Source organism: Molossus molossus, unplaced genomic scaffold, assembly GCF_014108415.1.
Source record: "Molossus molossus isolate mMolMol1 unplaced genomic scaffold, mMolMol1.p scaffold_m16_p_16, whole genome shotgun sequence".
Taxonomy (NCBI): Eukaryota; Metazoa; Chordata; class Mammalia; order Chiroptera; family Molossidae; genus Molossus; species Molossus molossus.
The window spans coordinates 43,697,154-43,724,012 of record NW_023425351.1 but is presented as its reverse complement, the minus strand read 5'-3'; the positions used below and the strand labels follow the sequence as shown (position 1 = coordinate 43,724,012).

Below are 26,859 nucleotides of genomic sequence, written 5' to 3'. Positions count from 1 at the left end.
TTAGAAAAAGTAAGTTCCTCTTATAGCTCTAAATTGATAATCACAATTTATTTAATAATCATTTCATATTATGGATTTAAGTACTGCATTTTATCTTAGCAGACTGTAACATACAAGTAGTATAAAATGGAATATATATATGTATATATATATAAAAGCAGGAAATAAAGGTGATGTAATAATCACTGTTGATGATACTCACTTTTAAAAATTCATTTTAAAGAAATACATTTCTGTCAAACTCAAGTGAACTCCTTCATAGCCCAAAGAAATGTAATTTAACTCAAATTTTACAAGTTATTAAAAGAATATATGAGATACAAATTAAAATGCATCTTAATAAGCTCCAAATATACTTTAAATATAAAGATGTTAGCTCTGGTACATAAGAAAATATTTACAACTAATAAAAAGCAGATTGTAGAATATACATGTTCTGTGTATAAAAATAAGTAAAATATTTTATAGTCCAGACCCAGGGATCTTTTCTAAGCAAGGTTTTATCCGTGCAACTGTATTACAATACCATCTCAGTATTACTGGAACACATGCATGGAGGAAATCTAACAATAATCTTGATTTAAAGCTCATACTGCCTTTTTAGGGCTTGTACATCTTCTAAAGTAAAATGTTCATTTGGTGTGCCTGAGAGGTCATCAAAAAGCTGTTCGATTTGCTCCTTTTGGCCCTTGCTCATTAGTGTCAACATCATCTGAAAGAAGGAGAAAAATGATAGTATAAAACTAACATTTTAAGGTTATAGAAAGTCTGTAAAAATCAATCTCAATAAGATACTTGGCCACTTACCTTAAACCTTTCTGCTTTACTCAGATATAAAAGATGCTGATATACCAATAAGGGATCTTTATCAATGAGATCATTTTTCAGAGACTGAATGAGGAGGAGGAATATATCCCCTTCAAGTTTGTTACTCAACAACGCTGGCAAATCTTTCGGTTCAGTGATGGCTAACAGATGTGCACAGGCTTCTTTATCTTTTCTAGAGCTGATAGCATTTATAACCTGCCCAAATTCATAGGCACTGTTAGGCTTGGTGATCGGTAGTTTCTCATAGTATTCTAGTGGCCCGTGGCCCGTGTCCCCCTGCTCAGGAGCATGGCAGCCAGTGCAGCACTCCTCAGGGGTCCTTTCAAGCTTTTCATGGTCTTCATTCACCTTCACAAGGAAAAAAATTTCACTGTGACACAAACAGCTGCACTACGCACACCCCAAGTTACATTTATTAAAATGAAAGGACTGAAAAGCACAAGTCAACAGGCCAGACAGGGCAGGGTGGGGACGGGCAAAAACAGAAGAAGCAGACCAAATGCAGACTCCCAGTGCCGTCCATGGACCAAACTGGGAAAACACAAGGGTTGATTATCAAAGTTAAGGAAAACTTTGTCTTTATAATTGGTTAAAATTTCTCCATTGAGCATCAGAATAAAAACAAATTTAAAAACATATATTTTTGTATAACTCAGGAAGGAACATGATCTTAGAACCCAATGTAAGATTCCCCAAAGAAGTGCTTTTTAAGATAATACAAATACCTCTTGAATCTCAATCTTCCTTCTTTCCTTTTCTTTATGGAATGATGCTGTCTGATCCTTCACATTGAGGAACCTGGTTACCTCTTCCAGTTCCATCTTTGCCTCAACAATACTTGAGTCTAGTAGGAGAACTTTATTGAGATCATTCAAACTTTTCTGATAATTCTGAAAGTAGAAAAGCCAGAATATATGATGTGGAGGGGTGCAGTGATGCAGAGGGCTCCCAGGGGAACCGTGATTACAAAGGTGGGCCTTTGGGTAACACTTGGGCTAAATTATTATGACCCATAACACAGCAACCTTCCTTCATAAAAGGCAGAACATTGAATCTGGAATCAGAAGACTCAGATTCCCTAACACCATGCCCCTCCCCACCCCTAACGCATGGTGAGCCCTTGTCTGCTGAATAAGTGAAATAATGAGCATCCTCACGTTAGCACCTACTAGCAGCAAAACTTGAACAAGATCCTACCTTAACCTTTCTGAGCTTTAGTTTTCCTTATTTTTAAAATAAGAATAACAAAAACTTCTCTATTCTAGTTTTCATGAGGCTACACCAAGTAATAAATGAATTAAAATAATATGAGTGGTTTAAACCTATAAAGGGGTATACAAATGTTATTTGCTACCATATTGTCTTGTTCCATAGAACCCTTCAAAGTTTTATACTGTTCAAATAGGCTAGAGTTGATGTTTATTCTTCCATAAAGAATCATTGGGGGTGGGGGAGGCAAATCTAAGCTTAACAAAACACAGCATGGAAGCTGGTAGCAGAGACAATGGCCCCAAAATCAGTCCTCTATGACAGGCCATATTCTAGAACCCATGGGGTTTTTTTGGTTTTTGAATTTTTTTTTAATCCTCACCCAAGGTTATATGTATTGACTCTTAGAGAGGGAAAAGGAGAGAGGAAGAGAAAGAAAGAGAGCAAACATTGATGTGAGAGAGACACATTAATAGGTTGCCTCTGACACGTGTCCCAACCAGGGCCAGGGATAGAACCTGCAACCCAGGTACATGTCCTTGACTGGGAATCAAACTTGTGACCTTTTGGCTGGTGCTCTAACCACTGACCAACACTGGCTAGGGCAGGGTGACCCATGTTTTGCTTAAATCAAAATGAATTCCATGAGGAGGCGAAGAATTCCAGTGATGTGTAACCTGAGTACTGGTGACATATCAGTAACAGCATACACTGCAGGCTGAGGCACAGGACAGATAAGCAGTGTTATGTGACAGTCCTGAGGGACCAGCTACAATGCCACATTTCTTCCTGCTCCGCCCAGCAAAACAGCAGAACAAGAGTAATGGATGAGTTTAAAGACATAACCTTAAATCTTCTCTAGTTTGTAAAAAAAAAAAAGTAAATTATTTATAAACTATAGTACATTATGTACTATTAATAACAAATCTACATACCACTGAGTCACAACATAGTCAGAACCTGCTACAAAAAACCCCCACAATGACAACGCATTTCCATGTAAGTGTTCTAGGCGGGGCCCATACTGAACAGCACGGCGGTGGGCAGTGGGGCAAGTTGACGGAGTAGCAACAGCCAGTTCTTACCAACCTCAGCCCTTTGCAAGTATTGTTTTACTCTCACAACAGCCCTATAGACACTAACTTTTATTGTCCCCATTTATTTCTATAATATTTATACTTGAGGTAACAATGACAAAATACAAACTATGAATAGTGTTGAGTTTTTTGTTTGTTGGTTTGTTTGTTTTTTTGTCATAGAAATTTTCCAGAACTAAACAAATATGGGACTAAAAATAGGTCAGTTTTGATAAATAGGCACTGAAAATTTCACAACATAATATAACAAGCTGATAACACAGTGGTTTATAAGAAAATGGTACAGTTAATGTTTGTGGATCCAACCAACAAAAAAGAAATAAGGGAAATTAAGACAGTATTGTCCCCCGTTTTAAAGATGAAGAAATTGAGGCATAGAAAGATCATCTTTGGGATGATCAAGGCAGCAAGGGCCCAAGGTGAGTGGTAATACAGTTGTGGAGATTAAGTGAGAGGCCTGAAAACAGACTTGTAAACTACAAAATCAAAGTCCAACACCACAAGCGTCGATACAGTCTTTCCATCTATTTCAGGAAAGTCGGGGCCTAAAGGGCAATCTGTCTGATTGAAGGAGACCTAAGAAAACAGGAAATACACTTTGGTAAGTGTTAAAACAGAGGCAGTCAAGTGTGACAAGAGGGCAGGACAGCAGAATGGGTAGGGACAGCATCAAGCAGGGAGGCAGTGGACGATGAGGAGCCAGTCTGCCAGATCCCACAGAGGTCAGGTAAGGTTCATTCACCTGAGGTGGCCACGACCAATTTGTGCACCAAGAATGGGAACACCATGGGAGAAAGAACAGCCGTGGTCCTGGCCCTTTGGAATTGTATGTCTTACAAAAGGAAACAATAAAAAAACAAGTAAACAAATGAATAAATAAAATATAATTAATGCAATTAAGAAAACCAAAGGTTGAGATGGATGCTAATGAGGAAGGAGTCTCCCTTTGATACAGTTGTCAGAACACAAGGCCTGAAGACAACAGCCTGCAGAGTGGAGGGAAGAAGCTTATACAGAGAACAGGGTTGGCTCTGGCCGGTTTGGCTCAGCGGTTAGAGCGTCGGCCTGTGGTCCTGAGAGACCCGGGTTCGGTTCCCGCTAAGGGCATGTACCTCGGTTGCAGTTTGTCCCCGGCCCTGGTCGGTTGTGCGGGTGGCAGCCCCTCGATGTGTTCCTTTCACATCAATGTTTCTCTCTCTCTCCCTCCCACTCTACCTGAACAGAAAATGGAAAAATGTCCTCGGGTGAGGATGAAAAAAAAAAAGAGAAGAGGGTTGCTCTGGCAGAAAGGACATTAAAAGTTACTATTGCCCTGGTCATTTTGGCTCAGGGGTTACAGTGTTGGCCCATGGATGGAAGGGGGTTGGGTTCGATTCCTGGTCAAGGGCATGCACCTGGGTTGCAGGTTCGATTCCCTGGCCCTTGTGGGGGAGGCAATCAATCAGTGTGTCTCTCTCAACATCAATGTTGCTCTTTCTCTCTCTCTACCCCTCCCTCCCTTCTACTCTATCTCTATCTAGAAAAAAAAAAAAGTTGCTACTGACCTCATTAAGCCTTAAGAAAAATGATGAAGTATAATTGCATGGGTTTGTGATAACACTTACTATTAACAGATATGCTTAAACTCTAATAATTTTATAACACATTACTTTTTTTGGTATCTTGGCATTATAGCATCCCCAATTGGCTGTAAACTCCATAAGGCAGGCACTATGTTTTACTTCTCTCTATGCTCCCAAAGCCTAGCACATAAGTGGCAGTGAAAAAAGAAGCAAACTGCCCCGGCCATTGTGGCTCAGTGGCTGGTTTGATTCCCGGTCAGGACACATCCCAGGTTGTGGGCCCAATCCCCAGTGGGGGGCATGCAGGAGGCGGCCAAATGATGTTCTATCTCGTCCTCCCTCTCCCTTCCTCTCTAAGATCAATATAGAAAAAAAGGTTTTTTTAATAAATTGTATGCACCAATAAAATGTTCAGTTACTTTGTTTATGAGGAACAACTGTACATCAAGGAAAGCTCTACATTTTTCAAAACTGGCACACATGAAAAAGTAAAGCCAGCTAGAAAAGAAACAGAAGATCCAAGAAAGCAGAGTGTTCTGCTGAGAGCTTGAGGCAGGGCACCTGTCACTGTGGGCCCTTGTGCCACCTCCGCACGTCTGGCACACCGAGGAGCCAGGTCCAGGTGTGAGCGGTGACGCATTTATAAGCTGCTGTAGCCTTTGCAGATCCCGAAATACATTCACTTGGTGTATATCTCAAGTGACAGGGTGAACACATTAAGCTGTAAGAAGTCAAACCAGAAAAACAAGCTGCTAGCCTCGTAATTTAGTGGGATAGGATAACTCAAACTTGGGATTATCTTTTTGCATCGTAATACAATTTCGAGAATTCACTTTAGGAAGTATAAAATTCTGGCTTTTCATTAGGTACAGCTGACTTTCAGTCAGTCAGGTAAACAAGTTCAGAGTCGGGCAGCCAGAATGCGGTAGGCCTGCTTGAAGAGTTTGGACACCACTGGAGAGTCAGGCAGAGCTACTATCATGCACCCAAATCCATTAAGCTCAATAAAAGTTGAGTTAATTTTGAAGAGGACTCTTTAATTCATGGTGCCACACACCATTTAGTAAATCTTTTAGTGAGGTTTACAAATGAGTGTTGCTAACAAAATGGGGCGGGGGGGGGGGCATGGCACTGGGACACACAGGCAGATGTGGAGCTTCCGGGCTGGTGACTGCACCCACATGCTGGGAGGGTGGGGCACCCAGGTCCAAGGATAGAAACTCTGTGCTCAGGACCCTCCTAGATCTCACCCTATGTACCTCTTTCTGTGGCGACTCAACAGTATCCTTTATAAAGTCCTTTCTAACAACCTGGGAAGGAAGAGAGTAGGGGAGCAGGGGGGCAGCTGCAGGGCCCCATTGGCCTGGGGGTCGTATCACAGCATCTGTACTGTGGCTCTACTTCGACCTGAGTGGATCTAGGATCGAGAAGAGCCTGATGACTCAGTGCACAGACCGAACTCATTTCATACATTATGCGAAAACACGACCACCCTCTCCCAATGAACCTAGGTTTTACAGAATGCATTTTCAGGTTATTTCCCAGCCAGTGATGGACATGGGATTAAAAGACCTGTCTCAAACTCTGTACGGTCAAAACCGAACTATTGCTCTTCCTCTCAAACTCCTCCCTCCTCCTGTAGGACCCTCACCACATGGCACCACTGAGCCACCAGAGCCAGAAACCTGGGAGCCACCCCTCTGTTCTGTCTTCCATACAGTTTACTGCTCACATGTCCGGCCAACTTTACCCTCCAACAACCTTCAATGAATCCCTCACCTTCTGTTATCAGCTAAACTGTGTCTCCCCCCACCCACAAAAAGTCATGTTGAAATCCTAACCCACAGTACCTCAGAATGTAACCATATTTGGAGATAGAGTCTTTAAAGAGGCAATCAAGTAAAAAGGAGGTCATTAGGATGACCCCTAATGCAGTATGACTGGTGTCCTTATAGAAAGAGGACATCTGGACAGACACGCATGGAGGGAAGAGGAAGACAGGAGAAGATAGCCGTCCACAAACCACGGAGAGGGGCCTGGAACACATCCTTCCCTCACAGCCCTAAGAAGGAACCCACCCTGCAGACACCTTAATCTCAGACTCCAGCCTTCAGAACTGTGAGAAAATACATTTGTGTTCTTTAAGCCACCATCTGCGGTACTTTGTTATGGCTGCCCTGGCAAACTGATACACCTTCTCCCTTCCTTCTGCCATTATCTTCCTTTAGGGATCTGCTTCTCACCTTGGTGACCTCTCACCAATCTCCCTCCTACATGCTTGATGCCCCCACCTTTGATCCACCTTCCACACTGTCCCCGTGACGCCTGATCCGTCATGACGCCTTCCATCACCCTCTGGGGCTCCCATCACTTCCAGGATCAAGCCTCGCCTTCCTAGCACAGCCTCCCAGCCCCTTGTGATCTGACCATCTCTCTCCAGCCCAACTCCCACCTTCACGGGCTTCCAGCTGTACCAGTTCATAAGCAAGTTCATAAAATGTGTGTACAAGAAGGTCATAGCAGCTTTATCCATAACCGCTCCCAAACTGGAAAACACCTAGATGTCATGACTGGTGACTGTGGAAAATAAATTGTGGTATAGTCATTCAACTTGTCAACAAAAATGACTATTTCCTGACATTCACACAATATGGATGAATTGCAGATGCTATGCTGAGCAAAACAAGTCAGAGTACAGTACATTCTATATGATTATATTTATGTCAATGTCAAAAAAGAAGCACAACTAATCTATAGTGACAGAAATTAGATGAATGGTTGACTAGGATTGGGTGGAAGGAGGGAAATTAATTAAAGGCAATGGGCAAGAGGGACTTTCTGGAGCGATGGAAACATTCTCTATCTTGACTGGGGTGGCGACTACATGGGCATTATACATTATTCAGATCAATGACCAAATTAAGAAAACAAACTCATTTGTAATTTATAATTGCATCAAAAACAAACAAAAACATACCTAGGAATGAATTTAACCAACCTGTAAAAACCTGTATATTGAAAACTCTAAGATACTGATGAAAGAAACTGAAGACACAAATTAATAGAAAGATATTCTGTGCTCATGGATGGGAAGATTGGATATTGTTAAAATGTCCATACTACCCAAAGCAATCTACAGATTCAATGCACTCTCTAAAATTCCAAAAGCATTTTTTCAGAGAAGTAGGAAAATCCTAAAATTTGTATGGAACCACAAAACACCGCAAATAGCCAAAGCATCTTTAAAAAGAAGAACAAAGCTAGAGCTCTGGCTGGCATGGTTCAGTGGTTAGAGTGTCTGCTTGGGCACCAGAGGGTCATGGGTTCAATTCCCAGGTCAAGGGTGAGGTGTATGCGGGAGGCAACCAATCGATGAGTCTCTCTCACACTGAAAGTAAGTGTGATTTTCTTAGAGAATGCCATTCTATAGTTTCATACTGATCAGCAGCCAGTTTAAGACCCAAATCATCATGAGCTTCCCAAGTCTGGTATGTTTCTACCATCTTCTGTTCTGAGGCCTTCCTCCAAACACATACAACCCCAACCCTTTGCTGGAGAAATCCAGTGGCATTGGTGGCCTTGAGTAGTTCAGTAAAAAACATTCCTGTTCCTTAAAGTAGACTTATCATAACTAACAACACTTCTTAGAAAATCAGGAAATAAATAATAATTTTCTGAGCTGGAAGGAGTCTAAGAAATTATCTAGCTCCACATTATAATTAGTAGAAATCTGAGGCCTGTTCCAAGGTTGCAGGACTGGTCAGTATAGACTTAGGATTAAATTCCAGATAACCTCGCTCCCATTCCTTGATCCCAAGACTGGTGTTCACGAAAACCACAGGGTTTGTTCGGAGCTGAACTTTATGTATTAAAATGAAGAGTTCCTCACCTTGAGTCCTTTATGAGCAAGAGCTCGTCTGTAGCACGCTTTCACGTTCCTGTTATCTATCTGAAGCGCCTGATCACAGTCCTGCTTTGCCTCTTCAAACTGGCACAGCTTCAAGTAACAGAGAGCTCTGGTGGAACGTGGAACTCAGGATTATGAAAGGGAAAGACAATATACCTATAAATGTAGACAGCTTTATCTTTAGATGGAGTGGGAGGGGGAGAGAGGGAGAGAGAGAAACATCGACGTGAGGGAGACACATCGACTGGGTGCCGCCCGCACGGCCCCAACCAGGGCCAGGAATGAACCATGACTGAGGTACATGCCTTGGCCAGAATCGAACCTGCGACTCATTGGTCTGAGGGCTGACACGCTGAGCCAAACTGGCCAGGGAGGGCCACAGCTGTTTCTCAATTAAAACCTAACACTTAAATCCAATTATGGCATTTCACGCAATACATGTAATTATGGCACTGGGGATACAACTATAAACAAAATCCAGTCCCAGCCCTCAAGGAAGAGACAGATGATTAAAACAAGTAAACACAATAAAGTCTGCATAGGATGCTCTGGGATGACACAGCTGAGAATGTCATCAGATCTGGTGGGGCTGAGGAAAGGGGAAGAAGAGTCAGAAAAGACTTCCTGGAAGAAGTGACATTTAAGTTGAATACCAGGGTATGAAGTGAGAATTATCCAAAACAAAGGCACTGGGTGAAAGTTAAGATGTAGGGAAGGGAGAGTGGAGGCCAGAGGCACAGTATGTCCACGGTTCTGTGTGAGAGAGAACATGATGTTCCCAATGGAGTGAGAGGTGCCATGTGGCCACAGTGCAGGGATGAGACTGGAAGAGCGGGCAGGCCCGATCCCAAGGGGCCTTGTGAATCATGGCAAGAAGCTGAGTTTTATCCTGAAATTAACGGGTTTTTAAATAGGGGTTGACGTGTTCACTATGTCTAGAAAGACCCCTCTACCTGCAACTTGGAGAATGAGAAAGAGGGGACAAGACTGCAGACACACCGTCAAGGGTGTTGCTTACAAGAAGAGACCGTGATCATCCAGAGCAGGGAGTGAGGGTGGAGAAAGTTGCCACAGAAGAGAAATGTAGAAGGTAGGACAAGCTTCTGACACACTCAGAAAGGGAAGCATCGGTCAGGAAGGAGAACCCGTCATGAGTGCAGAAGGCAGGGGAGTGCTCAGGTCCAAAACTCAGACAGATTTAAAGGCCATAACTGGAAGGTGGTAAATGGACCTGTGGAGAGAACAAAATGGCCAGAGAACAGAGAGAGGAAAGAGGATCTATACCTTGAGAACCCCTAGAATACCAGCGGGAAAAGAGGAGAGCCAGCAAGTGGGCTGCAGTGCCCCCAAGGGGAGCGGGTGGTCTCCAGGGAAAACTGAGTGGCCATTAATGCCCGATACACAGAGGCTGAACAGAAAGGTAGAAAAACACTTGGTGGAGTTAGTTACACATTTTTGGCACAAAGATTACCAACAGAGGAAAATGTACAAAAACAAAGCCGTGAGAAGTTCAGTTAAAAAGAATTCATCTGGCCCTGGCCGGTTTGGCTCAGCGGTTAGAGCGTCGGCCTGTGGTCCTGAGAGACCCGGGTTCGGTTCCCGCTAAGGGCATGTACCTCGGTTGCAGTTTGTCCCCGGCCCTGGTTGGGTCGTGCGGGTGGCAGCCACTCGATGTGTCCCTTCACATCGATGTTTCTCTCTCTCTCTGTTCCTCTCTCTCCCTCCCACTCTACCTGAACAAAAAATGGAAAAATATCCTCGGGTGAGGATAAAAAAAAAAAAAAAAAAAAAAAAAAAAGAATTCATCTGGCTCTGGCCGGTCTGGCTCAGTGGTTAGAGTGTCGGCCTGAGGACCAATGAATCTCAGGTTTGATTCCAGTCAAGAATAGAACCTTGGTTGCATTTCATTCCCGGCCCTAGCCCAGGTTGTGTGGGAGGCAACTAGTTGATGTGTCCTTCTCACATCAATGTTTCTCTCTCTCTCCCTCCCTCCCACTCTATCTAAAAAAAAAAGGAAAAATATCCTCAGGTGAGGATTTAAAAAAAAAATCTGAAATAGCTAAAAAATTCGTGCTGTGAGTCCCTGTTCTTTAGGAACTATACCTTATTTTCCCTTGTCACCCCAGATTCTACCTACTCCCTAAAATTCCCCAAATCACCATATTCTAGGTAACTTTTACCATAATGTGGTAAAGATGGCACCCGAGCAGCAATCTAGAACAATCTCCCCGCTCCTACTGCACATAAAAGATGCCGATCCTTCCCTTAGCACTTCAAGAGAAAAAGGGCAGGTAAGACGCTAATCTGAAAGGCAGGTGTTCCTACCCCTTCCATGGAGGACAGCACTCAGGCCTGTAGCGGCATAAGGCCACCCGGCCAGAAGGGGCACAGCAGCACCAGGCAAAGCCGCAAGGGCCTGTGCGGAACACAGGGCACGTGAGCCCTCCCGGCCCACCACACCTCATGGTTTCCATCTCTCCAGAACGCCTCTGGCCCCTCCACTTCTTAGACAATTTGCTTTATAACTGATCAGAACCATGGAAAAAAACTTTGACAATTGATTTGTCTATATTTTTAAATAAAAAATATTACCATAAGAAATATATAAAATTACAAAGAACTTGCCTGTTTGTATAAATGGCACACTCCTTATTGTTAATCTTTAAGCATTCACTGTATTTACTAAGAGCATCTTTATAGTTTTTGTCCTTTACACATTGATTTCCTTCTTCTTTAAGGGTTTTAAACATTTTTTCATCTATGAAACCCAAAATACAAAAAAAGAGGAAGCATTTATATAAGCACCTCTACAAAACCTTAAGAACATCTGTAAGTAAATCTATTACAAATTAACTTGACACCATACCATGCAGAGCTAGAGTCTAAATGGAACAAAACTTTGTAGAAATTTAAAAGATAAATTGGCTATAAGTAAAAGTGATTATACAATTATGATACTTTTTTCAAATTAGAAAATATGTAAAATACAAGTAATTCTATCATTTTATCTATATTGGCATGCCTTTTCTCTGCTAGAGATATCTAGTGTTTCGTTAAATAACTATTCTGTGAAGAATGAACAAACAAACCCATTAAAGCCTGAGGTAGTCTTTGTCCAGTATCCCAAAGTTCTTTGGGAAAATCACACCTCCTCCACAATCTGCTTCTGTGGTGTAAAGCAGCCCCCACCCTAGCCCTACCTTTTGGGATAATCTTTGTTTTTTTTTGATCAGCACATTATATTCCCTTGGCCAAAATAATCAAATCAGTCAGAGATGGGCCTCTGAGGGCCAATGAGCTACAATATGATTTTTGTGGCAGCACCTGATAAAGTAATTCTTGCTCTTTCTCATGGAATGAGGGTGAAAGGTGGAGCTATGTTACCATCCTATGAGACACAGGGAGAGTCTGTCTGAAAATGGGGCCAACAGAGCAAGTGAAAGGCCAAGAGAGGTAAGGAGAATGTCAGTCCTAAATCCAGCCTTCCATTAAGCTACTGCACGTGTGGACTTCTCCATGCTGGGACGGAGCCAAACACCACATTTTTTTACCTTTTTTTTTTTTTTGCTCCAGGCCATTAAGAGTTGGGTTTTGTTATCTGCGATTAGAGCGTCCCAACTATTATTTTTACCTACAGTCTTGTGGGGACCGTGGCGGACTGCCTACTCAGGACCCATTTTCCCTCTCTGAGGGTACCTCGCAGCTATCACCCTTCTGTTCAGCCAACGTGCTCAGTGGAAGCTGACCTTAAGGATCAGGAACATAGGCCTAAGCCACCAGGGCACAGCACTTCTTCCTCACAGAGACTGGCTCAGGCATGGGCACATGACCCACCCGAAGACGTTCCAACAGAATTCGAGCCAACAGAACAATAGAATAAAAAAGCTACCAGGCCCTGGCCGGTTTGGCTCAGCAGTTAGAGCGTCGGCCTGCGGTCCAGAGAGACCCGGGTTCGGTTCCCGCTAAGGGCATGTACCTCGGTTGCAGTTTGTCCCCGGCCCTGGTAGGTCGTGCGGGTGGCAGCCACTCGATGTGTCCCTTCGCGTCGATATTTCTCTCTCTCCCTCCCTTCCTCTCTCTCCCTCCCACTCTATCTGTACAAAAAATGGAAAAATGTCCTCGGGTGAGGATAAAAAAAAAAAAAAAAAAGCTACCAGGTTGGGCAACATATTTCCTCATTCTTAAATGAATGCCACCAAAGCGACGGTGTTTCTCTCCCTTTGGACACTGACATATACAGATGTGAAGCCTAAAACTGCTACGGTTCCACTGTTTCCGGCCAGAACCTGAATGAACGCTGGTGAGCTATGCATGGTTTTAGAGCCCACGTTGGCCCTTTCGTTACATGAGCCAAATCCATTCCTTACAATTTAAGTCAACAGATACTGTTACTTGCAACCACAGTTTTCTAACACACACATAATGTTAAAATTTAAAGTCTTAAACCTACGTAGTAGCTTTACCTACAAAAAAACCTGACATAAAATGTTAACAAATAAATAAAATATACCTTTAAATTCTGTGATCTAAGAATTTGACAGATGTACTGACTTTATACTATAAACTTGAATGTAAATGATAATCTTATTTTGTCCCTCTGCACAAATGGCAAAATATATTTATTTTTTATTTCAAATAACAGAAGATTTCTGCCTAATGTTCAAGTTCCAAAGGGGTCAAATGACACTCCATGAATCCTGGTGTATGTAAGTTCTAAAACAAAATGTTACAGAGGATTTCTTTCTCCTCAATTTGCTAAAACACTTTTCTCCACTTTTTCTTCCAACAATGTTTGTAAGCCCTTGGTATCCATTCTCACTAATAATTAGTACACTAGGAGCAGAAAAAGCTGATTAGACTAGTACTTATGATTTGCTATCACATATCTATAGTATGGTTAGTGTATGTACTTTGTTAATAATAAACAGACACCTTCATTGAGCAAATGCTTTGTGCCAGGCCCTATTAATAATGAACGCTAGAAATCAAGAGATCTCCGTGCTGTCCCTAAGGGCTGCCAAGTCATCTACCAGCCTTGGAAAATGTTCCCTGCTGCTGCTTTCAAGGGCAGGAAAGATGAAGGTCTAACACTAGCCACTGGGACATCGTGCCCCAGGAACCTCAGGGCTTCTGCAAGATAAAGCTCAACCCGGGAACATGCATGGAGTTCCTGAGCCAGCAGGAGAAATGAGGCCTCAATTAGCTTTAACGCAGAAAGCATGAGTGCAGTCACATTTATTAAACACTGCACAAAGCAGTGACGTAGGTACTATGGCAACGAAGATACATTAACAACTATGATACAGGCAGAGGAAGTACCTGCTAGATATTTATGTTGTAGGGTGTTATTTATTTCAAACACATCAGTCTTATTGGTACAGTAGAGAACTATATGCTACATAATTATTTTTCTTCTTATTGTTAATTTAATGCTAACTTAACCTTATTGAGGCTAAATATTTTATATGCATATCTCCATTTATTCCTGAGAACAACTCCATGAGAGAGTTGCTTATATTAACCCTTATCACATACACTAGGACACAGGAGGTGTGAAGCAAGTTCTTAACACTCTGTAGTTAGAAAGAGGGCAATCAGGGTCTTAAATCCCAGGTCTGACACCTAAGTTCACGCTCTTATTCTACTGCTTTACTGCGAAAGTGTACACAGCTCAAAATAACCTTTGGAAGAAAGTAGCGTAGGCTCCCCCCACCTGTGCTGCCCGGTTGATGATGGCTGCAGGATTCTCCCACTTGATCTGGGGGCATCTCTGCTGTAGGCCGCCAAGCTCGCAACTGTGCAGAAGTGGGCACAGAAGGTATGGGTGATAGCTTCTCCCGCCAGCTTGGTCCATCCAGCTCCATTAAAATTCTTGTTATTCTAAAAGAACATAAGTTTTTGCTATTGATTATATAATTTACATTTTATATCACTGAAGGTCTTATCAAGAGTTAAGATTTACAAATGCGATGCATTTGTGTACTTCCCTGCAGAAAAAACATAATGGAGCTTTTTGCTGTCCACATAAACTGTCTTCAAAAGGACTTTTAAAAGTTGCCAAAAACTACATAACTTCATATTTTTGTATCAAAAGAAAAAAATTAAGACATTTCCAATTAGTTTATATTTTTAAAAACATATAAGCAATAAAATTTTAATTTTTGAAAAGGTTAAATATAAAAATAAAATTGAGGAGGCCTTCACACATTAAATGATCAGGGGTTCAATACCTGGTCAAGGGCACATATGTGGATTTACAGGTTCAATCATGTGGGAGGCAACCAATCAATGTGTCTCTGTTTCTCTCTCTCTCCCTCCCACCCTTCCCATCTCTCAAGAAATCAATGGAAAAAATATTCTCGGGTGAGGATTAACAAAAAAAAAAAAATTTAAAAAATTGAGGAGGCCTAGAAGAAAAGTCCCACGTAACATTTAATATAACTATTAAACTGATGTATTATTCCTGAGAATACTCAGGAGCACTTGGGAATTTCTATGCCCAAACTGTACACTTAAGACATGTGTATAAGACTGGGCTGCCCTAGTGGGGTAGTTCAGTTAGTTAGAGCATCATTCCAATACACCAAGGTTATGAGTTTGGTATCTGGTCAGGGCACATACAAGAATCAACCAATGAATGCATAAATAAGTGGAACAACAAATCACTGTTTCTCTCTCTCTCTAAAATCAGTAAATAATTTTTTTTTAATGACTGGGCTAAAACTAGCTGTCATGTGGATACTGCTTTTTTTTTTAATCCTTACCCGAGGACATTTTTCCACTTTTTGTTCAGACAGAGTGGAAGGGGGAGACAGGAAGAGAGGGAAAGAGAAACATCAATGCAAAAGGGACACATCAAGTGGCTGCCACCTGCATGACCCAACCAGGGCTGGGGACAAACTGCAACCGAGGTACGTGCCCTTAGCAGAAACCGAACCCGGGTCTCTCCGAACCGCAGGCCAACGCTCCAACCGCTGAGCCAAACTGGCCAGGGATGGATACTGCTTTTTAAAAAACATTTATGTGTGGTTAAGATACTCTTACCTTATATTTTTTCATCTCTAAAATTATCCACTTATTTTGTTTTCATATGCATAAAGAAGAAAGAACAGGATACTGGAGTCTACTATGGGCCCTAGTATTAATGACATTTACTAAGAGTCATCATAAAATTCAGATTAACATCCCCGATTATCACTTTCTCATCATTTTAAACATATAAAATATCATACTTTTATTTTAAAACAAAATGAAATGTTTTTGGAATAAATCTGGTTTTAGAAAGGTGCTCGTCATGACTGAAGGTTCACTGGTAATTAGTACAATGCATTCAAGTTAGTTAACTCAGCAGTACTTTTTGTGCAAAATATTTTTACATTTATATAGAGACAAATATAATACACATAATTTCCCTACAATTTCTTTAATTTGAAATTTCAATAGTGATCTTTGGTTATGATAACCAAATATCATATATTTTAGTGTAAAAAAAGTAAATTTGAAAAATAGTGTACAACCACCCACAACTTCAAAAGAAAAAGAAGATTTAGAAAAAAAGAATTTTCAAGCAAAACTTGTATTACCAGAAGGGAGGAAGGAAGAAGCAGCTTAAAAGAGATGATGTGTTGCCAGGGAGTAAATAAGTATATGCAGGGAAATTTAACATATAAGATTCCTGGAGAGGAAGAGAGGAATATGATTAATGGACGACAGAAACAAAATAAGCACAAATGTTTAAATTAATAAAATATATATTGTTGCTTAGGTGAAAAGCAAGCATAAATATGGGATTCATGAAAAAGAATAGTGAAAATTTTAAACTGGACATCTTACAAAAAAATATACATGCAATACCAGACAAAGCCTCCTCGTCTTATATGACAATATATCATCAAGAACCACTCAATTAAAAAAAAAATGAACGAGTCTTAAAGTCAATTTGTATAAAAGAACCTTCCTATGCACATATATAAAGTATAATGCAATCCTCAAAAAATTAAACAGAATTACCATATCACCCAGCAATTCCACTCTTAGGTATACACCAAAAGGCTATGAAAACAGATATGCAAACAAAAACTTGTACTTGAATATTCATAGCAGCACTATTTGCAATAACCAAAATGGGGAAACAACCCAAATGTCCATTGGTGGATAAACGGATAAACAAAATGTGATATATCCATTCAATGGAATATTATTCAGCCATAAAAACGAAGTACTGATATATGCTACACCATGGGTGAACCTTAAAAACATTTGCTAAGTGAAAGAAGTCTAATACAAATGGTTCATATCCTATGATTCCCTTTATATGAAGTATCCATAGGGCCAGGAAGCAAATTAGTGGTTGTCAGGGTGTGGGAGCAGGGAGACTGAGGAGTGACTACTTACTGGGGGCAGTTTCCTTTTGGACTGATGAAATGTTTGGGGACTAAACAGAGATAGCCCAACACTGCGAATGTACTATAAAGGCCACTAAATTACATACTGCAAAGTGGTTAATTTTATGTTATATGAATTATACTTGAATTTTTTAAAAAAGTATAATGTAGCCCTGGCCGGTTTGGCTCAGCAGTTAGAGCGTCCGCCTGCGGTCCGGAGAGACCCGTGTTCGGTTCCCGCTAAGGGCATGTACCTCGGTTGCAGTTTGTCCCCGGCCCTGGTTGGTCGTGCGGGTGGCAGCCACTCGATGTGTCCCTTTCACATCGATGTTTCCCTCTCTCTCTCTTCCTCTCTCTCCCTCCCACACTGTCTATACAAAAAATGGAAAAATGTCCTCGGATGAGGATTAAAAAAAAAAAAAAGTATAATGTAGAAGCTGCAGAAATGTGAGTAATCAGTCTCTCAGACATATATTTCTCCCTTCAGCCCAGTCAGCCCATCACTATGAACTACATTTCCTAAAACACCTTTTCAACAGACCCCTCCTCCTCTCTGTCAGATACTTCAGGTGTCTTCCTGCTCCGTTTCACAAGAACCCCTAACTCTGGGAGACGTTCCTACTTCACTGTCTCAGAGACTTCCAGGGAGAGAGAGCCCCAAGCAAAGCACAGGAGTGACCCAGTTCTCTGTCGGAGAATGCATTCATCCAACACATTTTTTACTGAGGATATCTACTATATATGATATTGCAACTACAAAAATGAATAAAACACAATTCCTGACCTCAAGGAACTCCTAGTAGGATGAGAGAAAAAAATTGTTTACAAGAAGAGAGGACAGAGAATGTACACACAATATGGAAGCCGAGTAATAGGAGGCACAGTGTTCTGGGGGCACCGAGGAAGGAAGCATCAAGGACACGTATGGTGGTGGTAGGGAGATGAGTGGGTCGGGGAAAGTCATCTCCTCGAGGAAGCAAGTCTTTTCCTAAAGGATGAGAAGGACCTAACCAGACAAAAAGGGGAAAGGGGGCCTCAGAAACATACGAGGCCGCAGATGACATGCAGTGAGTGGCATGCAGCAGGGCAAACTGCTTGGACAGCTCCCAAGGAACCCACTGACTTTATAAGCTCGAGATCGAGGAGGTTGTGAACACCCCAGATTTGATCTAGTTCCATTCGAGATCCAGTAACTAATATATATCCCTTCCTTCCAGGTCAGACAGGGATCAGTCAGGTTGTGTGTGACCAGAGTGGAAGCTCCAGGAATGGCTGTCAGTTCTGAATACAGATCTTTCTAACAGCTTTCTCCAAAGTGCAGTGGGAAAATGTGGTGAAGTAAGGCACTGATTTTAAAAGACGAATTGGCACTGGTCGGTTTGGCTCAGCGGTTAGAGCGTTGGCCCATGGAACAAAAGGGTCATAGGTTCAATTCCAGTCAGGGGCACGTATCTCAGTTGTGGTTCGTCCCCGGCCCTGGTCAGGTCGTGCAGGAGGCAACCCGTCAATGTATCCCTCTCACACTGATGTTTCTCTCTCTCTACCCCTTCCTCCCACTCTACCTGAAGATAAATAGAAAAATATCCTCAGGTGAGGATTAAAAGAAATTAAAAAATGAATTATTCTAAAACATACCATTCTCATTTTCTATAATTTTGCTCCAGGCCTCCTCATATTCTATCAGTGCCCTTCAAAGACCACCTCAAATGCTCTCTCTCCAACAACTGTAGCACACACAGACAAAGGTGGCCTGACCTATGATCACCCTACCTTACTAATACATTTTCACACTTAAGGATAATCTCTCTTAGGTTGTTCTTCTCCTTAGCTATATTCTAGTTTGCCTAAAGACAGAGACTGTGCCAATTTTTTCTCTTTTCGAAAGCAGTGGGGCATGGTACACTAAACCAAAGCAGGGCACACACACATACTTAAGAAGTTATACTTTGGACAAATAGGATCAGAAAATATACATAACCAGAAATGCTATCCAACTAGTAATTTTCAAATTTCGTCTGAAAGCCATTTATGAAGTCTGGAAATTCTTACCTTTCCATTCTCATTCAAGGGGAAAATAAATTAGATCAAATTCTTTGTTATTTCACCATTATAAACTGATACTCATCCTACTTGACTGTCCATGTAAAGGGTATATAACACGAATATCAAGCAGGCTCATGAAGACATTCATTCTCCTGAGAAACAACAGATATATTTCTACTGACAGATGTGGTACAAATGAACATCTGCAAATCCAGTAGAAGATTCAACATGGCAGTTTTCACTACATTTTTTTATCTTGTCCTATAATCAGTACTGATTTGACATTACTGAAAACACGTTCCTAACCCCACAGATATTTACAAATACTAAAGTTAAATTTTGGGCTTTCTGAGATATACACTGTGCTATTTTTAAAAAGGATAGCATGTGAGTGTCTGTGCTGACACTCAGGGACAGGTGGTTCAGAGTCTTTTGGGGGAGGAGCCACCACCATCACTCAGGCCCCAGTGCTCCTCACTTGACAGGTTTGGAGCTCCTGTCCTTTGGGGAAATTTACAATATCCTCCTTGGGAAGAAGTCCCCAGGAGCAGCCTTGACTCGGCACACAGCCACACCGCTGCCACCCTCTGTGCCTGGTTGGGCTGCACAGCCCGCTGCTAGAAAGAAGTCGGGGTCTGGGAACTGCGGTATTTGCTGGGGAGGGGGCTGTCGCTTCCCTGGGCCTGGGCACCGTGGGAACCAGGAACTGGATAGAGTCTGAGAGCTGCGGCTTGGCCGTGGAGCCGGGCGCCAGGGGGCAGACAGCGGCGCCAGGGGGCAGACAGCGGCGCCGGGTGGCACTGCTGTGAAGGCTGTGGCAGGAGCGCGGCAATGGGAGCGGAGCTGAGAGTCACTGGAAGGAGCAGCATGAACACCCTGCCACTGCCCTGCCTGGGAGCTCAGCCCAATTTGTGTCTACAGGAGGGGGCCACACAGCGGACCTTGGGGCCAGAGGCAAGTTCTGACCTACACACCCAACAGTGAATCTGAGGGACCCTTTATTTCCCGGGAAAACTTTTGGCAGAGAGCTGGATGGGGCTAGACAGTGAGGTCTAGGAAAGAAGACTGGTCCTGCCCATCCCTAGTGCAGGGGAGGCACCGCTTCCCCCACATGTAGTTGGCTGGTTCTGTCCGGTCCTGTGGCAACCCGAGACAAGAGGGAACGGCTCCAGGCTGAAAATCTGCCCCGGTGACTGCATCTGGCAGTACAGGGGACTTGAACATTTGGCCTGGTTGGAGCCTGGGAAGAGGCCTTGCCAAGTGGGGCTGGCAGCACTAAAAGACTGGTGTGCCAAGAAGGGCTGGCTTTTATTTGTTTTTAATCCCCTCCTGCTTGAGGTGGCGGAGGGGGTGTCAGCAAGCCAAGCAGAGCTGAGGCATTGGAAGGAGAGAAAATGTCTGCCTCCCCTCCTACAAACTACAGGCACCACCCTCGATGTGAGTCTGTTTTGGCCATCCTGGAAAACCAGTTCTGTAGGGGAAAGGGCAGCTGTTCAGAACAGGGACATTCAAGGTACAAGGCACCAGCAGACCCAGACTCTCGGCTACGGAGACCTTGCCCGCCAGACTACTTGGGGCTCCACCGTGCTGTGCTTCAGTCAGGTTGCCCAGGGCCAGACAGGGACAGTTCTCTTGGATTGAACATGAGAACCTTCCAGAAGGTCTGGAACCAACACACCAAGAGGCCAGATTCAACAACACCAGAGCAAAATCCAGCAAGCTCCACAAACAGCAGATCCAAAAATTATTTTTTCTTTCTTCTCTTTTCTCCTTCATATCTCTTATTTTCTCTCTTTCCTTTTATTCTACTCTTTTTTCTCTTTCTCTTTTTTATTTTTTCTCATTTTATTTTTTCTTTTCCCGATTTCCTTCTCCTATTCTGTATTTTCATTTATTATTACTTTTTAAAATTATTATTTTTCCTTCTCATTTTTATTCTTATTCTAGTCTGTTTCTCTTCCTTATTTCATAGCCTGTGTTTTGGTTCTTTTTTTTTTCTCCTCTAATTGTTTTGGTCTCCTGTCTTTAGTATTCATTTTTTTTCTTTTTCTTTTTTTGGCTTTCTTGTTGTTGTTGTTTTCATCGTTGGTTTTTTTTTTTTTTTTTGTATTGTTTTCAGTTCGGTCGTTTTTTGTCTTGGTTTGACCTGTCAGCACTTCTATAACAGCTGGCAAAATGTAGTTGGGTTTGAGCCTCACAGTCAGCAAGCCTGAGCCAACCCATGAACAGGAAAAAAGCAATCAAGACCCAAATTCAACAGGAGGGCCTACAAAACCCACACAAGAAACATTGTGAAAGCACCCAGCTCAGATTAAGGAGACTCCACCACTGGGTGCCACAAGAAGACCACTTCACCAAGATGGGAAGGCACAGCAGTCTTTTCCAATACAAAAAAATAAACAGAAAGTAACAGCAAAAATGGAGAAAGAAAGAAACAGGCTCCAAATGAAAAAACAGGAGGAATCTCCAGAAAGAGAGTTAAATAAAATGTAGGCAAGCAACTTATCAGAAACAGAATATAAAGTAATGGCTTTTAGACTGCTCAGTAGCATGAAAAAGGATACAGAAACCATGAAAAATAACCAGCTGGAAACAAAGAATGACATAGCTGAAAAAAAGAACACACTGGAAGGAATTAACAGTAGGTTAGAAGAAGCAATGGATTGAATTACAAATTAGAAAACAAGATAGAAAAAAATTAAGCAGAACAGCAAAAAGAAATGTTAAAAAGCATGAGGACATTTAAGGGAACACTGGGACAACATGAAACGGTACCACATCTGCATCACAGGTGGTACCAGAGATAGAAGAAAGTGAACAAGAAATAGAGAATTTGTTTCAAAAAATAATGACAGAAAACTTCCCTAACCTGGTGAAGGAAAAAGTCACACAAGTTCAGGAAGCACAAAGAGTCCCAATCAAGATGAACCCAAAGATTCTCACACCAAGACACATCATAATTAAAATGGCAAACTTCAAAGATAAAGAGAGAATCTTAAGGGCAGCAAAAGAGAGACAGTCAGTTACCTATAAGGGAGCTCCCATAAGGATGTCAGCTAATATCTCACAGAAACACTACAGGCCAGAAGGGATGAATAGCATGAGTATTCTAAATAATGAAAAGCAAGGATCTAAAATCAAGATGGCTCTATCCAGCAAGGCTATTATTCAAAATTGAAGGTGAAATAAAGAGCTTCCCAGAAGAAAAAAAAAAAAAAGGCTAAAGGAGTTTATTGCCACCAAATCTACAATGCAAGAAATGTTACAGGACTGCTGTAAGAAAAAGAAGAAATAGAGGAAAACTTAGGCATAAAGAATAAAAATGGCAATAAGTAAGTACCTAGCAATAATAACCTTAAATGTAATGGATTAAATGTTCAATAAAAAGACCTAGGGTAGCTGACTGGATAAGAAAACATGACCCATATATATGTTGTCTACAAGAGACCCACCTCATAACTTATAACAAAAGACTCATACAGGATGAGAGTGAAGGGATGGAAAAATCTTTCCATGCAATTAGAAATGAAAAGAAAAAAAAAAAAAAAGCAGGGTAGCAATACTTTTTTCTGACAAAATATACTTCAAAATAAAGGCCATAACAAGAGACAAAGAAAGTCACTACTAAAAGGAATGATCCAACAATAGGATATAACCTTGGTAAAAATATCTGCACCCAATATAGGAACATCTAAATATACAAAAATACTCTTGGAGGGCTTTAAGGAAGAGATTGTCAGCAATACAGTCATAATAGGGGACTTTAACACCCCATTGACATCACTGGATAGATAGATCTCCCAGACAAAAAAAATCAACAAGAAAACAGAGAGCTTAAATGACACACCAGTTCACATGGATTTAATTGACATTTAAAGAACATTTCATTGCAAACCTTCAGAATATACATTCATCTCAAGTGCACATGGGACATTCTCAACTACAATAAAAACACTTAAACCCTGGCCGGTTTGGTTCAGCAGTTGGAACGTCGGCCTGCGGACCAGAGAGACCCAAGTTCGGTTCCCACTAGGGGCACGTGCCCCAGTTGCAGTTTGTCCCCGACCCTAGATGGGGTTGTGTGGGTGGTGACCAGTTGATGTCTCTCTCTCACGTTGATGTTTCTGTCTCTCTCTTCCTTCCTCTCCCCCTTCCACTCTACCTGAAGATAAATGCAAAAATGTCCTCGGGTGAGGATTAAAAAAAAAAAAACACTTAAAAACATTCTAAGACATAGAGGCTAAATAGCATGTTATTAAAAAATGAATGAGTCAGCCCTGACCAGTATGCTCAGCGGTTAGAGCACTGGCCAAAGGGTTGTGGGTTCAATTCCAGTCAAGGACACGTTCCTGAGTTTCAGGTTTGAGCCCCAGCCCCAGTCAGGGTCGTGTGGAAGGCAACCAATGTGTCTCCCTCACATCAATGTTCCTTTCTCTCTCTCTTTCTCTCCCACCTTCCCTCCCTTCTACTCACTCTAAAATTCAATGAAAAAATATCCTCAGGTGAGGATTAACAAAATAATAAAAAATAAATGTGTAGCCCGGCCAGTGTGGCTCAGTGGTTGAGTGTCTACCCATGCACCAAGAGGTCGCCAGTTTGATTCCCGGTCAGGGCACATGTCCAGGTTATAGGCCAAATCCCCAGTGGGGGGCATGCAGGAGGTAGCCAATCAATGTTCTCACTCATCGATGTTTCTATCATTCTCTCCCTCTCCCTTCCTCTGCCTCTAAAATCAATAAAGGAAAAAAAGTAAAATAAAATAAAATAAATGTGTAAAAGACCTGTACTCAGAAAACTATAGGACATGGAAAAAAGAAGCAGAGGAAGATACAAACAAGTGGAAGCATATACTATGTTCATGGATTGGAAGAATTAACATCATTAAAATGTTCATACTACCCAAAGCAATCTATAGATTCGGCACAATTTCTACTGTAATCAAAACAGCCTGGTACTGGCACAAGAGCAGACATATAAATCCATGGGGAAAAAAAACACAGAGAAACCAGAAATCAACCTAAGACATTATGGTCAATTAATATTTGACAAAGGAGGCAAAAGCATACAATGGAGGAAAGACCATCTCTTCAATAAATGGTGCTGGGAAAATTGGCCAGGTACATGTAAAAAAATAAAACTAGACCACCAACTTACACCATATACAAGAATAAATTCAATGTAAGTTGTAAAACCATACAAGTCCTAGAAGAAAACATAGGCAGTAAAATCTCAGACATCTCACATAGCAGAATTTTCACAGATACATCTCCTACGGCAAGAGGAATTAAGGAAAAAATAAACAAATGGGACTACATCAAACTAAAAACTTCTGCACAGCAAAAGAAACCATCATCAAAATGAAAAGGGAACCCACTTTATGAGACAACATATTTGCCAATGATACATCTGATAAGGGGTTAATTTCCAAAATATAGAAAGAACTCATACAACTTAACAAAAGGAAGACAAACAATCCAATTAAAAAATTGGCAAAGGACCTGAATAGACTTTTCTCCAAAGAGGACATATAGATAGACTTGAAAAATATGCTTGTCATCACTAATCATGAGAGAGATGCAAATTAAAACTACAATGAGGTATCATGTCATACCTGCCAGAATGGCTACCATCAATAAATCAACACACAACAAATTCAGGTGAGTATGTGGAGAAAAGGGTACCCTAGTACACTGCTGGTGGGAATGCAGACTGGTGCAGCCACTATTGAAAACAGTATGGAGTCTCCTCAAAAAATTAAAAATGGAACTGCCATTTGACTCAGTGATCTCACTTCTAGGAATATATCCTAAGAATCCTGAAACATCAATCAGAAAGAATATATACACCTCTATATTCATAGCAGTGCTGTTGACAATATCTAAGATCTGGAAACAGCCCAAGTGCCTGCCCATCAGTAGATGAGTGGATAAAAAAGTGGTGGTAAATTTACACAGTGGAATACTATGTGGCCATCAAAAAGGAACTCTTAGCCTTTGCAACAGAATGGATGGACCTGGAGGTTATTATGCTACACAAAATAAGCCCATCAGAGAAAAACAAATATCACATGATCTCACTTATATGTGGAAGCTAATGAACAAAATAAACTGACAAACAAAATAGATCTCTTTGGGAGATGGGAAGAGAGTAACCAAAAAACTGATATGCATATATGCATAGCTCATGGACACAGACAATAGTGTAGTGATGGCCTGGGGTGGGACAGGGGCTGGGTGGCAGGTGGGGAAGGGGGTGAAAATGGGGGACATCTGTAATACTATTAACAATATACATTTTTTTAGAAGAATAGAATAATCACTTAATAATAAATGGGCTGGGAAACAAATATATAGGTATTGAAGGACAACTCAGAATGTATTATGGGATAGTTAGAGAATCATTTGGTTTAGATGGAGTGAAAGAAGGCAATCATTCATGTAAAGTAAATAACAGAACATGTATACACTTTGACACCATTCTTGGAGGAGGGAAAGAAAAAAATCGAATTCCGTTATAAAACATCTAGACCTCCGAGGTAGCTGCCTCAGATCAGGTTACCTGTTAATACTGTCATTCGCTATCTGGATTCCGCAGTCTATTTGCAACACTGTTTTATAATCCACATAGGCTTTCTGATACTGCTCTAAAGTTTCATAGGCCATTGCTCGTCGGAGAAGAGGTTTAACTGAGAATGGGTGAAGTTCCAGAGCCCTAAAGAAGACAAAAATATTACATGTCATTTGTTTGGAAAATTACTCTAACTTATTACTAACTGAATGCATACTGTAGTACTGAACTCAAATACATACCTACCTAGCATTTCATCGAGGACCTGGCAACATACCAGGAACACAAACCCTGAGTAGCAATCAAATCTGTGGTTACTTCCTTGTTTTGAAACCAGTACCAAAGCACTCTGGCATTTCTTTACTCCTTCCCCCCTGAGACTGAACTCCCTGGCAGCAGGCAGTATGCCTCAACCCACATCCTCCTCTCCCCTCACCCCGCTATCCCCTCACCCCCATTCTCCCACCCTAACCCCCAACACACCCTCACCCTCCCTAAAGCCTAATAGAGCCCATCATGACACCAGGCACAGAGCAGGCTTTCAACAGATTCTTGTTACTGAGGGATTAAAAGGGAAATTTTTATTTGCACTTATGTATTTAATAAGGCACATTAGTATAAAACCACAAAAACTTGTATTACTGTTTAAAAATTAGCTCTCTAAAACTTAATACAGTTTAGTAGGATTCACCTGCCTCCAAAGGGCTTCAAAAATACCAGAGGTAATAAAGAAGCATACAATGATTTCTTTTTTTTTTAATTTTTTTTATCCTCACTCGAGGACATTTTTCCATTTTTTGTTCAGATAGAGCGGGAGGGAGAGAGAGGAAGAGAGAGAGAGGGAAACATCGATGTGAAAGGGACACATCGAGTGGCTGCCACCCGCACGACCAACCAGGGCCGGGGACAAACTGCAACCGAGGTACGTGCCCTTAGCGGGAACCGAACCCGAGTCTCTCTGTACCGCAGGCCGACACTCCAACCGCTGAGCCAAACCGGCCAGGGCCAATGATTTCTTTAAGTCATGAATTTTCATCTTGCACTTGTCTATGAAGTATTTTCAATATCACCAGAGATGTTTTTCAAGGTTATGTTCCTTGGTTTTGTTTGAAGTAACTGTTTAAAGCTACTTCACTATTTAACGTACTTCATTATATTCTGAAATACAGCACACAATCAAGATTGTATTTATGAATGGAAACTATGGTACTTAGTTTTAATAAAATTAACTGCAACTGTAAAGTACTCCATGCAGAGATACT

The 26,859-nt window shown here is 41.6% G+C and overlaps 1 protein-coding gene across 1 annotated transcript in view; it reads right to left on the bottom strand.

Moving 5' to 3' along the window:
• Positions 1–411: 411 nt before the first annotated feature.
• The window catches only part of SPAG1 (sperm associated antigen 1), a 93,670-nt gene continuing 67,222 nt past the window's right edge, over positions 412–26,859 (bottom strand). The window contains exons 14-20 of the mRNA XM_036264044.1: positions 25,589–25,741; positions 14,317–14,483; positions 11,229–11,361; positions 8,586–8,712; positions 1,554–1,718; positions 808–1,176; positions 412–712 (exon numbers count right to left, since the gene is read on the bottom strand). Coding sequence (XP_036119937.1) covers positions 581–712; positions 808–1,176; positions 1,554–1,718; positions 8,586–8,712; positions 11,229–11,361; positions 14,317–14,483; positions 25,589–25,741 — 1,246 coding nt within the window. The 3' untranslated portion in view covers positions 412–580. The remainder of the gene's footprint in view (positions 713–807; positions 1,177–1,553; positions 1,719–8,585; positions 8,713–11,228; positions 11,362–14,316; positions 14,484–25,588; positions 25,742–26,859) is intronic.